The sequence below is a fragment of the Pholis gunnellus genome, assembly GCF_910591455.1.
Source record: "Pholis gunnellus genome assembly, chromosome: 10".
In the NCBI taxonomy this organism is placed as follows: domain Eukaryota; kingdom Metazoa; phylum Chordata; class Actinopteri; order Perciformes; family Pholidae; genus Pholis; species Pholis gunnellus.
In genome coordinates, this window is record NC_136537.1 from 19,523,054 (window position 1) to 19,534,463 (window position 11,410).

The following is an 11,410-nucleotide window of genomic DNA, read 5'->3' on the forward strand; positions in this document are numbered from 1 at the left end:
TTGTCAAGCTTTTAGTTTCACAGCAGAGGCCAACACCTTTAAACGTTTTGACAATAGCAGCTTGCAGGAACGGACACACACAGGCACAGACACATACCAAGGCAGTGATACCACAGAGTGTTTCCACTGCAGTAGTTAGGGGATGTGGTTTTCTTCTTCTTTAGTTGTTGAGAAGAGGAAGAGTGCTGCTCAGTCACTGGTCCCACCTACATCTTTGTGGCAGCTGCTGCTCAAACGCCTTTTCCTTTGACCTGTAGGTTGATCTTTACTCAACCCTCCGCTTTTTTTCTGTCAAAATGACACCTGCTAGCCTCACTGTTTTTGCAGGTTATATTTTAATCTCACCAAATAAAACAGTAGAACTACTACTTAAAGCAAGTATTACTGGTATTGATCTTGCAGTAATAGTATGAAAAACGGTGTGAGTATAAAGAGGAAGATTATAGAGGAAGATCTTAAGTATCAAGCACAACCTTTTATTATTAAAGAGTACTATAATATTAATAATATGATAGTCGTTTTCAGGCGTGCTAGTGTGGACGGAGATTGTTTTAATTTGAAGCAAAACCTGTTTCAAAACCAGAACTTATTAGTTCAATGTCCAATTCAGGACATTGTTCCCATAAACCTTAAATGTTATAAAATGTATCATGAGACATTTGATACTGAACTTGTTTGTTTTTTAATACCAACCATGGTTATAAAAAACATACAGTCTACTATTTAAACATAATTCTGGTTGCATGCGGTTGAGTGGTTACTTTCTAGACATTGATTTGACTAAACGAGTGCACACCCAGGACAGCAGAATCCCAAACTATCATGTTAACGTTTTTTGCTATATTTATCCCACGGAGGCTTCTTGCACCCTAGATACATATCCTGTTGATGCTCAACTACATTCTGAGTAGACATGCTTTGCGGTCTGTCAAAGCAGAGAAATGGCCAGCCACAGCCTACAGTTTAGCCGCTGTGTGTGGCTTTGCTTGTTTCACAGACATTGACATGCAAATAGGACCACCGCAGTGCTTTGAAATAAACAAGGTAAAAGACCAGTGTCGAATAAAACAAACTATTTTTGAGAAGCTACATATGACACATCCATATTTAGCATTTCAGAAACGATTTAAAATGCTCTTTTTTGTTCCCATCTAGATATTTAAGCTCTCTGCAGTAATCTAATGCAACTATTGTAAACCACTATTCTCTTTTATGAAAAAAGATCTGTGTGAAATGTGTTAACAATCTGTGGTATCTGTATCTTTAGAGGAAAGACAGATTTAAGGAGGTTACTTCAGCTCTATTTCTGTAACATGTAGACAATCTCGCATGCCACTTAGTTCCTGAGATGAGAAGATGACATATCCCCTCTGAAGTGGTAAAGCCCACCAACGGACACATATACAGCACGCTTTTATCATCAAAGCACAAAGATGGCTACCTGATGTGCATTTAGGTGTGAGGAGAAACTGTTATTCTAACATTATTTAATGTCCTCTGGGGAAAGGTGATTAAATCCTACAGGGATACAATTGTATTTAGACTACATGTGATGCAATGTTTGAGTTGTACTAAACTTAAATATTAATACAGGAAGAGTATATGTGACATATTCCCCAGAGTAGTAGTAATTTTAGCAACTAGTTTATAAGATTAACACATTTAACCAAACTCACATCAAGATAATGGCTTACAAGATGAACAAGAACCAAATAACATGTAGGCTGTGATAAACATAGGCTTTCTTAGGTTACTCTGATGATGATGGGTAATAAGCACTTGCCCACCTAAACAGTGTCTTGTGTTCTGTTTTCTGTTGGTTTTCTGCTGGATGTGCATTGCTTTATTGTTTGTGGGCAGGAAGCCAGTGAGGTATCATGTTCTTGTCACTGCAACCTTCAGGTTACATTAAGTTGTAAATAGTACTTTTATTGTTGTTGTTGCTAATCAAGCTGGATTTAACTTATTTTACTTACTTTGGCTTATAATTTAATTTATATCACTGCAATATAATGTATTAGGTGATCAAATGTTTGTAAAATCTTAATCTGGAAAGTAAGTAACGGTAGCCATCAGATAAATGAGCTATAAAGTAACATGACATTAGGTATCTCAAAATGATACTTGGTAAATAGATGGTAAATGGACTTTAACACCACTTGAGCACCACTCAAAGCACTTTAACATTACATGTCATTCATTCATTCACACCCATTCATAGAGTGATCGCAGAGGCCATCCAAGATGCCACCTGCCCAACCGTCACAGCCGTACTTAAGTATAATACTTAAGTGAATGTAATTGCTTTCCACCACTAGCGTTCAGCAACCCTGCATTGTCCTGATGTTAAAGAGTCCAATGCAGCAGCTAAAGGTTCAGAGCATTTCAGTGGACGAGCAGAGCGTTACTCTTAATGTCAAAGGTTACGATATTCAGAGCATTAATGAAGCAGCAAACAACTATTCACTATGTAAAGATATGGTGGAGTAATGTTTACCTGAGCACAGAATGTTGACATAGCTGGGCCGCTCGTGTCATTTAGTGCATGTCAGTGCGTGCTAGTTCATGGCCGCCGCTCTGAAGTGTTTTCATACGGCGGTTACAGTCGATAACGCGATCCAGATAGACAGCGTCATCATGGAGGCGCAGCACCGTTAGCACCGTTACCTGTGAGCTGCTGGCTCATCCGTCGCCATGTTGAGGGCCGCTGAGATACAAGAGAAATGCTCTGAATTTTGAATTCAGCTTTTTTTAACACACATTTCTTCCAGGCGGCTTTGTGCTTTTCCCCCTGAATTCTACAAACCAATCAGACTGACCCAGAAAAACCTCAACATCTGAAGAATGTGTCGACGTACACCAAATTATTCTTTAATATAATACTCAAAAGAAATTATTACGAGTACTAGTATCAATATCCTGTCTTTTTAGATTAGTAATGATTGTTATGCATTAATAATACAAGATTAATACAAGCAGTCGTCTCTGGTGTCTACAACTCCAGGATATTTGTCTTTTTTTTTTATATCTCAGTTCTGTTCCTGATCAAGCTTAGTTCTGTCTAAATCGTTATAAAGTCATCCCTGTGTACTTATAGCATCAGAAAATGGACATCATAGAAAAAATAAAACAGTTTTAAATAGTTTTATCTGTATTTATGTATGATTGTATCATACATAATGAAGGACGGTGTGCCTTACATTCACTGAAAATGGGTCAGGGGCAACATTTAACAGGAAGTGCATTTTCTATGTTTCAGCCAATCAGTAGGATTTCCACTTTGTTAACCTTGATCACCTTGTGACTAAATCTTCCATTGTGAGACGGCATGAGTTGTGTAGGAGAAGGGCTCTGCATCACCATGATCAGAGGACTGGCTGCTTTGATTCTTCTCAGTACATTGTGTGAGTGTAACTTTACTTTTCTATTTTAAAATGAGTTCTAAAATACAGTTAGTTTTATGTAAAAATACAACAAAAACATTGGGTATTTTTGTCTTGTCTTGATGTATTTTACATTTTATTTTTGTGTATGCAATTGTATTGTATAGTAGGTACTATTTGTATTTCATTGTCTTCTGTTCGTAGTTCCCTGTTCTGTCCTTGTAACTGTTTTTGTAACTGTTTTCTCCTTTTTCTTCAGCCTGGGTTCAAACTGCAGATCTTCCTCAGGTCTCTTGGACTGTGCTTGAACTTGGTGATAATTTTACTCTGTCCTGTACATTCCTTGAAAGTGAAGTCGGGTTGTTTTACTGGTATAAGCTGAAGTTTGGCTATATGGTCCAAACTGTTGCAGCAGGAACTTATGACAGAATAACACTTGAGGAACAATTTGACAAGGCAAGATTCTCAGTCACAAAAGTGAACAATCAGTATGTTCTTGACATCAGAAATGTAAGCAAAAAAGATGAAGCAACATACTTCTGTCAAGCAGGATCGGCATACATGATGAAAATCATAAATGGAACACTTCTGTCTGTGAATGGTAAAGTATGTTCATTTCAGTGTTTTTTCCTGCTGCTTTGTCAAACAATCCACATGCTAACTGACTTTTTCTGAATCACACAGACTATAACAATCTGAGATCTATCTACGTGAAACAAAGTCCGGAGACTGAGTCGGTCCAGCCGGGCGACTCAGTGACTCTCCAGTGTTCACTTCTCTCCAAGAACAAAGAAAACACAGTCCAGTGTCCAGGTGAAGACAGTGTGCACTGGTTCAGATCTGGATCAGGAGAATCTCATCCAGGCATCATTTACACTCACAGTGATAAACAAGAAGAAAGAAGTTGTGTCTACAGTCTGTCCAAAACTATACAGAACTCCTCTGATACTGGGACTTACTACTGCGCTGTGGCCACATGTGGAGAGATCCTGTTTGGTGAAGGAACCAAAGTGGAGACAAGTACGTTATTTAAATTATAATGCATCAATACTGATTATTATTCTGTTGCAATCTAAGTACAGTGCTGATAAGAGAAACATTCTTTTGCTCCTTAAAGCTACACTTGCTTTTTGGACATTGCCTTTCTTTCTTGTAAAATACTGGACAGTTTTACCTCTTCAGGCCTCTATTTACAGGCTACTTGCGGTGGATTTATTGCGGCAACACATGCTAAGGGCATATCTAGTGTAGCGGGAGTCCTCCGCTACTTCCTCTCTTTTGTTATAGTGTGTGCGTGTTTTCTCTCCAGTTCCTGCAGTACTCTTTCTCCCATTGTGGCCTCTTTGCCGCTCTCCTGTGTGCTTTATATGATAATTTTTGTTGTGATGTGTGTCAGTGACTGCAACCTTTCTCTGTATCTGAATTATTGCATTGATACAATCTATTGTGGTAAAGTCCGGGTCGTCCTTTAACCACAAGGTTGGCGTATCGATCCCTGGCTCCTATTGTCTGCATACAAGTGTGCTTGAGCGAGACGCTGAACTTTAAGTAGCTCCCCGGGCATTTTACAGTAGCCGACTGCTTTTAATGCTTAAAATGGGTACATTTATTTTACCTGTATGTTTATAACAAAAGTTAAGCTGTCCAAATATAACTTTTTTTGTCTCCACCCACTCGGTAGGTTTTCTTTCTGGCTGAAATTACAATGGCAGTGTGGGTGAAGAGAGACATAACCGTGTTCTTGTGTGAGATCATTGATTAAGTTGATTTATTTATGTTTTGTATTTTTTTATTCATTTTCTTAAATTGTTTGGTTAATTGTGCTAGTTTAGTCTTAAATCCTGAACTCTGTGAAGGTCAAGCCAGACCTTGTTGCTTTAAATAACAAAAGACATTTATATAAAACCACAAAATCTAAACAAAAACAGAAACTGAACAAGACTACATCCGTGCTAGCAACTTTGTAAGGCTGTACTTAGGCGCATCAATGCTTTGAGCTAAATGCTCACAATGACAATGCTAACATGCTGATGTTTAGCATTTATGGGCCTAATGTTCACACATATTAATTTGCTGATTAGTACCAAACAACATTCATTGTGGGACAAATTTAAATTCTGACGGAATTATTTTCCTCCTTCCAGGACAAGAACTGTGCACACCCCTCATTGTCGTTGGGACGCTGCTGGGCTGCTGTGTAATTGTGATTGCAGCTCTAATTATCTCCAGAAATCAAAAGCCAGTTTGTAAACATTGCAAAGGTAGGTTCATCGTGAGTGTGTGGATTATTTGATACATTATCCAATTTAGGTGCCAGCACTGATATTTTTTCAACCAGTTTCTCCAGTAATTTCAATGGTTTTGAAATGTAACCATAATCTTATGTCATCAGTTGGTTGGTAGTCCTGAGATTAAAGACATCAAAGTGAAATGACAAAAAATAACTATAGTTTTTAATGTCTTGCTTTCATTAACAGGAGCAGCTTCCAATCATGCTCAACATGACAGATCAGCTGAGGATCAACCAAGCAATGTAGTAAATACCATTTAAATATCATTTGATTAATGAACACAACTGAATCACATGGTTATTCTGCACTGGAATGCTTATTTACAGGATAAAAACACAAAGAACACGGCAAAAACTTTCTTCAAAGTTCAATTAAATGATGTCTGAGTTTGCAGGGGTGTAAAATGTGTAATATTTTGGTGCTTGTCAGCTTGTTATTTTTACTCCTGAAATTTGATGCAGCTCCTCACTCAACCCTGTCTCTGAGAAATTACATTCATAAACTACTAAACTGGTTTCCCAATAACATAATTGCTGCCTGGATTATGTTCAGAGGCCACGTTCTGTCCGTTTTTCTAGCCTTTCTTCAACGAAACACTACAATAACTGCTTTAAAACATTGTTTTCAATAATTTGGTTAGTATATCAATCAGCAATCTTTTAATGTTTAATATTAAATCCAGTATAAATTGGTTCTGGTCTTACAGCTCTAACATCTAACAATCATAATTATCATCTGCAGGATGGTGAAGCAGCAATGAACTATGTAGCGCTGGATTTCCCCTCAAGAGGTGCCAGAAGATGGAAGAATAACAGGGAGTTACCACAGGAGTGTCTGTACTCTGGCACAATAGACCATGAGTGAAGTGAAGTCACCAAGAAGAATGAACATCTTCACAGAATGCTGCAGGAAGGAGTCCTAAAACCCGGAAATGAGATCATCTTAGAATAGAGACGGCATTTATGTATTTATGTTTTGTGATTTTGCCTAGATGAACCAAGAATATGTATTTATCATTATTCATAATATAATTTTGCTTTAGTATTATTTGTGAGATTAATCTTAAACAATTACTCAAAATTTGAATGAAAAAAGAATGTGAAACATGATTGCCTTTAAAGAGAAAATCCAAATGTTCATTATATTGTGATATTAAACATTTTTGTCACTCATCATTTATTTAGTTTGATAAAAACACCTGCTGTACAAATCAATTCATTTTTTTCTCAGTTTGACACTATGTGTGGTTTAAAGTTGCTAGACCTTCAAAAAGCTTTTGACACATATCCATTTGATGGGAGTCTTGAATCAAAGACTGGATGGCACCACTCTTACTGTAGCTTGTTGAAGTCTTATTTATTAGGAAGAAAAGTATCAGAAAGTAGAAGTTGGTGGATACTGTGCCCATGAAGTGGAAATGGGAGAAATGACGCTATGGATTAGGGTCATTAGATCACATCCAACAAAGGCGTGTTGGGAACACAATGAGTCAAATGTTGGTGAATCGGGAACTCTAAAGCACAAAGTGTAGTATAGTATCCATCAGCAGAACCTCCCTGGAGATGTCTACAACAACAAGTTATTTTCTTCGACTTCCTGCACCTGTAGGTTTTGCTTTGTCAGCATGTCTAACAGGGAAAGACTTCTACCGTGGCAGAAGTTCATAACATGAAGTCTGTCTGGTCCATTTCAGTAATTTCATTCCAGAGGTGGCTTCTCAGAGCCGTGTTTTAGGAATACATTGGTAGCAACTGAGGTAGACCTCCGTCTGAGGAAGCCTCCAGGTCGGGGGAGGGAAGACTTGGTTAGCTGAGAGTACTTCGGCTAAAACGACAGTGGCTTCTATGGGTGCAGAAGCAAAGGCTGATGGACCTCAAGGAGGCCATGAACAGGCAGTGGGACATCCTGGGCTAATCAGGACAGGGGAGGAGAACTTCTAATCTCGACTGCATACAAAGTTGAGCATGAATTACGACTATTGAACAGTATGCCGATTTTATGGGGTAAATTGTTTCTTTTCAGTTATATTGGTCAAAATTAGAGCGCACAGTAGTGGACTAGGCAGAAATATGCTCTTCTCTGAAACAAGGGACACACAATACAATCCAACCACTTTTGCTCACAGGAGGGTTCAACAAAACGACTAAGGTGGGGCGATAATGATTATCAGTGTTCGACCGTTAAAGATCCATTTTTGTCATTTTGCTGGTCTTGTTTACTTATGCAATAGAGCAGAGGTCTTCAACAGGGGGTCCGCGACCCCTAGGGGGTCCACGGAGGTACTGCAGGGGGTCCGCGAAATTTTTGGTTGATTATTTATTTTTTTTTCCAAACATGAATCTGTCAATTATTTTAATAGTTCAGTATCGTATGCAAGATAACAGGTATGTTTATGCATGGCAGTGGCACTAATAGGCCATCACTCATTTTCGTTTACACATTTATGTAAAATATAAACGTCAATTTGAATAGCTTGTGTGCATGATTATCATGCAATTGACAGACAATGTTAATGTTGGCATTGGTATCAGTTGACAAGGTATGTTTCTAAATGGCAGTGGCACGGCCACCCTACTCACTGTACCTCGCACATGTTTAAAATAAAAACATGAATATATGAACCTGTGTATTATTTGAATAGCTTAGTATTGAATGCACAATAAAGAGCTATGTTTATACATGGCACTAGGCCCAGTTTAATATAAAACACAATGTTATACAATATATATAGTCGGGGGTCCCTGCTCCATCTCTATCAGTTTGGGGGTCCTTGGTATGAAAAACGTTGAAGACCCCTGATATAGAGGCATCAGTATTGAAACTGTTGTATAACAAGTTGAAGTTCCTCACAGTAACTTTAAACTAAATGTTAATACACGATCATTACAATTTGCATTTCTCATGTCTAAACACACTTTACACACATTTCTAATGTTTACAAGAAATGTATGAGCAAGTGACATTGTTACTATAAGGTGTTTAAATTTAGACTGCATTTTAAAAACATTATTTTTAGCCCACAACAAGGTGTCCTAAACGACTCTAATGCACTCCTTGTTCATTTCACAAAATTGTGCCTTTCACGTTTGGGTTGGGCTCTAAGAAACCTGCTAAATTGTTAGCAGACACTTGTACGTATCGTTTCAGGGATCAAATCGGCTGTGTGTAACGGAAGGTTATTTTGGGTCGATACAAAAGGATCCCAACCGACCCCTCTCTCCCGTCTCTTCACGGTGGAAATCTAGCACTTGAGATTTTTGTTGTTTTGAGTATTGAGCAGGCTGCCTACAGTTACTTCAGTTTCACTTCTATTAAATCTATTAGTCATACCCAGAGGGGGATTTCTTTAAAATGTGCAGTATGCTCACAAATCTGGATTGTATGTGTTAACAGATCAGCGTATTTCATTAGTAACACTAGAATTAGTACAAACTATAAGTGAGTCACACGGAAAAATACTGTATTAAAGGTTAAATGTCAAAGCGTTAATTTCATTGTCAGTTTGCGATCTCTTCATATATATTTATTTATTAAGAAGGAAGCAGCATATCAACACAACCACTAATTCCTGTTAGTTAAATATTTACTTATAGCATTGCACAGAAAGTAGTCTATGTGCTGTAGATGTGGGTGATACATTAATAGATTTAAAAGTACATGAAAGGGACAGATAGAAACATTTTCTCAGAGTTCACAACTTTAATAACAACTCACAATGAAACAAACGCTTATAGATATGGGATCATTAAAGCACATGTATATTGCCAAAAGCTTAGCTGTTATACTATTTTTACAAAAGCAGATAAATATAATCTCAAAATAAATACAACACATGCTTCTTTAAATCATCCAAAATAAATAGTTATTTAATAATTTAAGAGACATAAAATCCAGTGTTCGGACTAATCCAACCCCTGAAACTTGACATCAGCGTAGATACTCTCTTCTTGCACTGTTTTTGAATTCTTTGACCCTCCTGTTCTAGCTTTCCTACCGGAGAAGATTGGTGAAGAATAAACCAATAAATCCTCCTCTGTCTGAAAAAAAATATATGGAGACATGTTATGAGATGACAACATTAATACAATTAGGGAAAGGTACATGTTGACAACATTGCAGCTTCATCTTTTCTTTACCTGCTGACTCTGCTGATGACCACTGGCCGTCTCAACATTTGTTTTCAAGACAACAGCGGCTGTAATATAAAATATAAATACCAACATTAATGTGAATCCAGTTTTGCCAAATACGGTTTGATAGCTAAATGTATGACTGACTTTGCTTACCTTTACAAACACCACAAGATTGTTTCTTGAGTTTCTTGATTGAATAAATAAGAATGGCAATGACAATCAGACTTGTAGCCAAAGCGGCACATAACAGAAAGAGAATTGTCTTGTCCTTCTGCAAATTCCTTGTGTCTGCTGATACAATATGAAAAGGAGCAAATAATGACAGTTAAAAGTTAATAAAAGTGTCATTTATGATGAAACACACAAATATGTTAATTTACCCATACATTTTATGTGGTTACCTTCAGCGTCAAGTGTTGATCTATTTCCAGTAAACCCCTCCTCACATGTGGCCACAGCACAGTAGTACGATCCAGCATCAGAGGAGGTGACGTTCATAAAGAAGCTGTAGATAAATGTCTTTGTTGAGAGTCCCTCTGGGTTCTTTACATGTTCTTCTCCACTGTTTCCTTGAGTATAATTAAAACCTGGATGATGTTGATGTGATCCAGCTCTCCCACAGCACACATTGTGTTCTCCTGGACATGTTTTGATCTCAGAGTCAGAGAGGACTGAACACTTCTCCTGAATCACTGAGTCTCCTGGACGGACTGGATCAGATGGAGGGACTGCAGTGATATCAGGTTCTGGTCCTGGGGATTGAAAAAAGTCAATAACTTAATTCATTTTAAAACTAAAGACAATTGTTGACATTTATTTTTTAAACAAAGCTGTCGTTAAATTAAGGTTGTATTTACCTTTAACTCTCAGGTCTGTTGCTTTCAAAAAGGTTAAGTTCTTTTGGGATGTTTTCATACAATAGTAAACTGCAGTATCACTCATCATTGCTTTTTCAATATGCAGAGCAAATGTTCTATACTTTTCTGTGACTGTAATATGAGAATTCCTCTGAATGCCGTGTGTTTTTCCTAAGTATTGAGGAAAGTTCCCAGAAACAACCCTGATCCAAAACAAGCTTCCCGGAGACTCAAGGGCACAACTCAGGTTCACATCACTTCCAACACCAACAGTCGTCGTCTCAATGATCTGATCTTTGCATTCTGAAAAGACATTATTTTACATTAACAGCACAAAAAGAATCATGTATGTTCTTTTTAAAATCACTATAAGAACAAGACTATACTTTAAAACATGTCTGGAGTAGATCTGACATTGCTACATGTACTTACGCCCCACTCTGAGCATCAGCATGAAATAAAACACGATCATCATTTCCTTGTTAATCCACTTGAGACTGCTGTAATTTAGACTGCATTAAGACGTGATTCACCTCAATGTAATCATATCAAGTGGGAGGCAACAGTTTCAGAGCAATCTGATTGGTCTCTCGTTATGTTGGCGTTTAACACCACAGAGGAAATAAAATCAAACATCTTTCCAATACAAACACATGAAACAACACCAACACATTTTTGTTTCATGGTTGGTTTCTATGACTGAAGCTGAAAGTAAACACAACAGATGATTTGATCTAAATAGGAAC

General features: G+C 37.6%; 2 protein-coding genes across 4 annotated transcripts; one reads left to right on the plus strand and one right to left on the minus strand.

The window, feature by feature from the left end:
* The first annotated feature begins 3,341 nt into the window (after positions 1-3,341).
* Positions 3,342-6,796, plus strand: LOC306702204 (uncharacterized protein). 3 transcript variants are annotated; one of them, XM_079167762.1, is made up of 7 exons: positions 3,342-3,404; positions 3,643-3,696; positions 3,890-3,984; positions 4,068-4,403; positions 5,528-5,644; positions 5,861-5,919; positions 6,416-6,796. In XM_079167762.1, the coding sequence occupies exons 3-7, from the start codon at positions 3,945-3,947 to the stop codon at positions 6,536-6,538; spliced, it is 675 nt and encodes a 224-aa protein (XP_079023888.1). In that variant the 5' UTR covers positions 3,342-3,404; positions 3,643-3,696; positions 3,890-3,944; the 3' UTR covers positions 6,539-6,796. The 3 variants fall into 3 exon arrangements, with proteins under 3 accessions (XP_079023888.1, XP_079023886.1, XP_079023887.1); XM_079167760.1 differs by lacking the exons at positions 3,342-3,404; positions 3,643-3,696 and having other exon boundaries at positions 3,709-3,984; XM_079167761.1 differs by lacking the exons at positions 3,342-3,404; positions 3,643-3,696 and having other exon boundaries at positions 3,709-3,984; positions 5,861-5,916.
* A 2,573-nt stretch (positions 6,797-9,369) lies between these two features.
* Positions 9,370-11,161, minus strand: LOC306702260 (uncharacterized protein). Its single transcript, XM_079167834.1, has 6 exons — positions 11,097-11,161; positions 10,665-10,967; positions 10,209-10,559; positions 9,961-10,098; positions 9,811-9,869; positions 9,370-9,711 (listed from the first exon to the last, which is right to left on the minus strand). The coding sequence occupies exons 1-6, from the start codon at positions 11,137-11,139 to the stop codon at positions 9,577-9,579; spliced, it is 1,029 nt and encodes a 342-aa protein (XP_079023960.1). The 5' UTR covers positions 11,140-11,161; the 3' UTR covers positions 9,370-9,576.
* Positions 11,162-11,410: the final 249 nt, after the last annotated feature.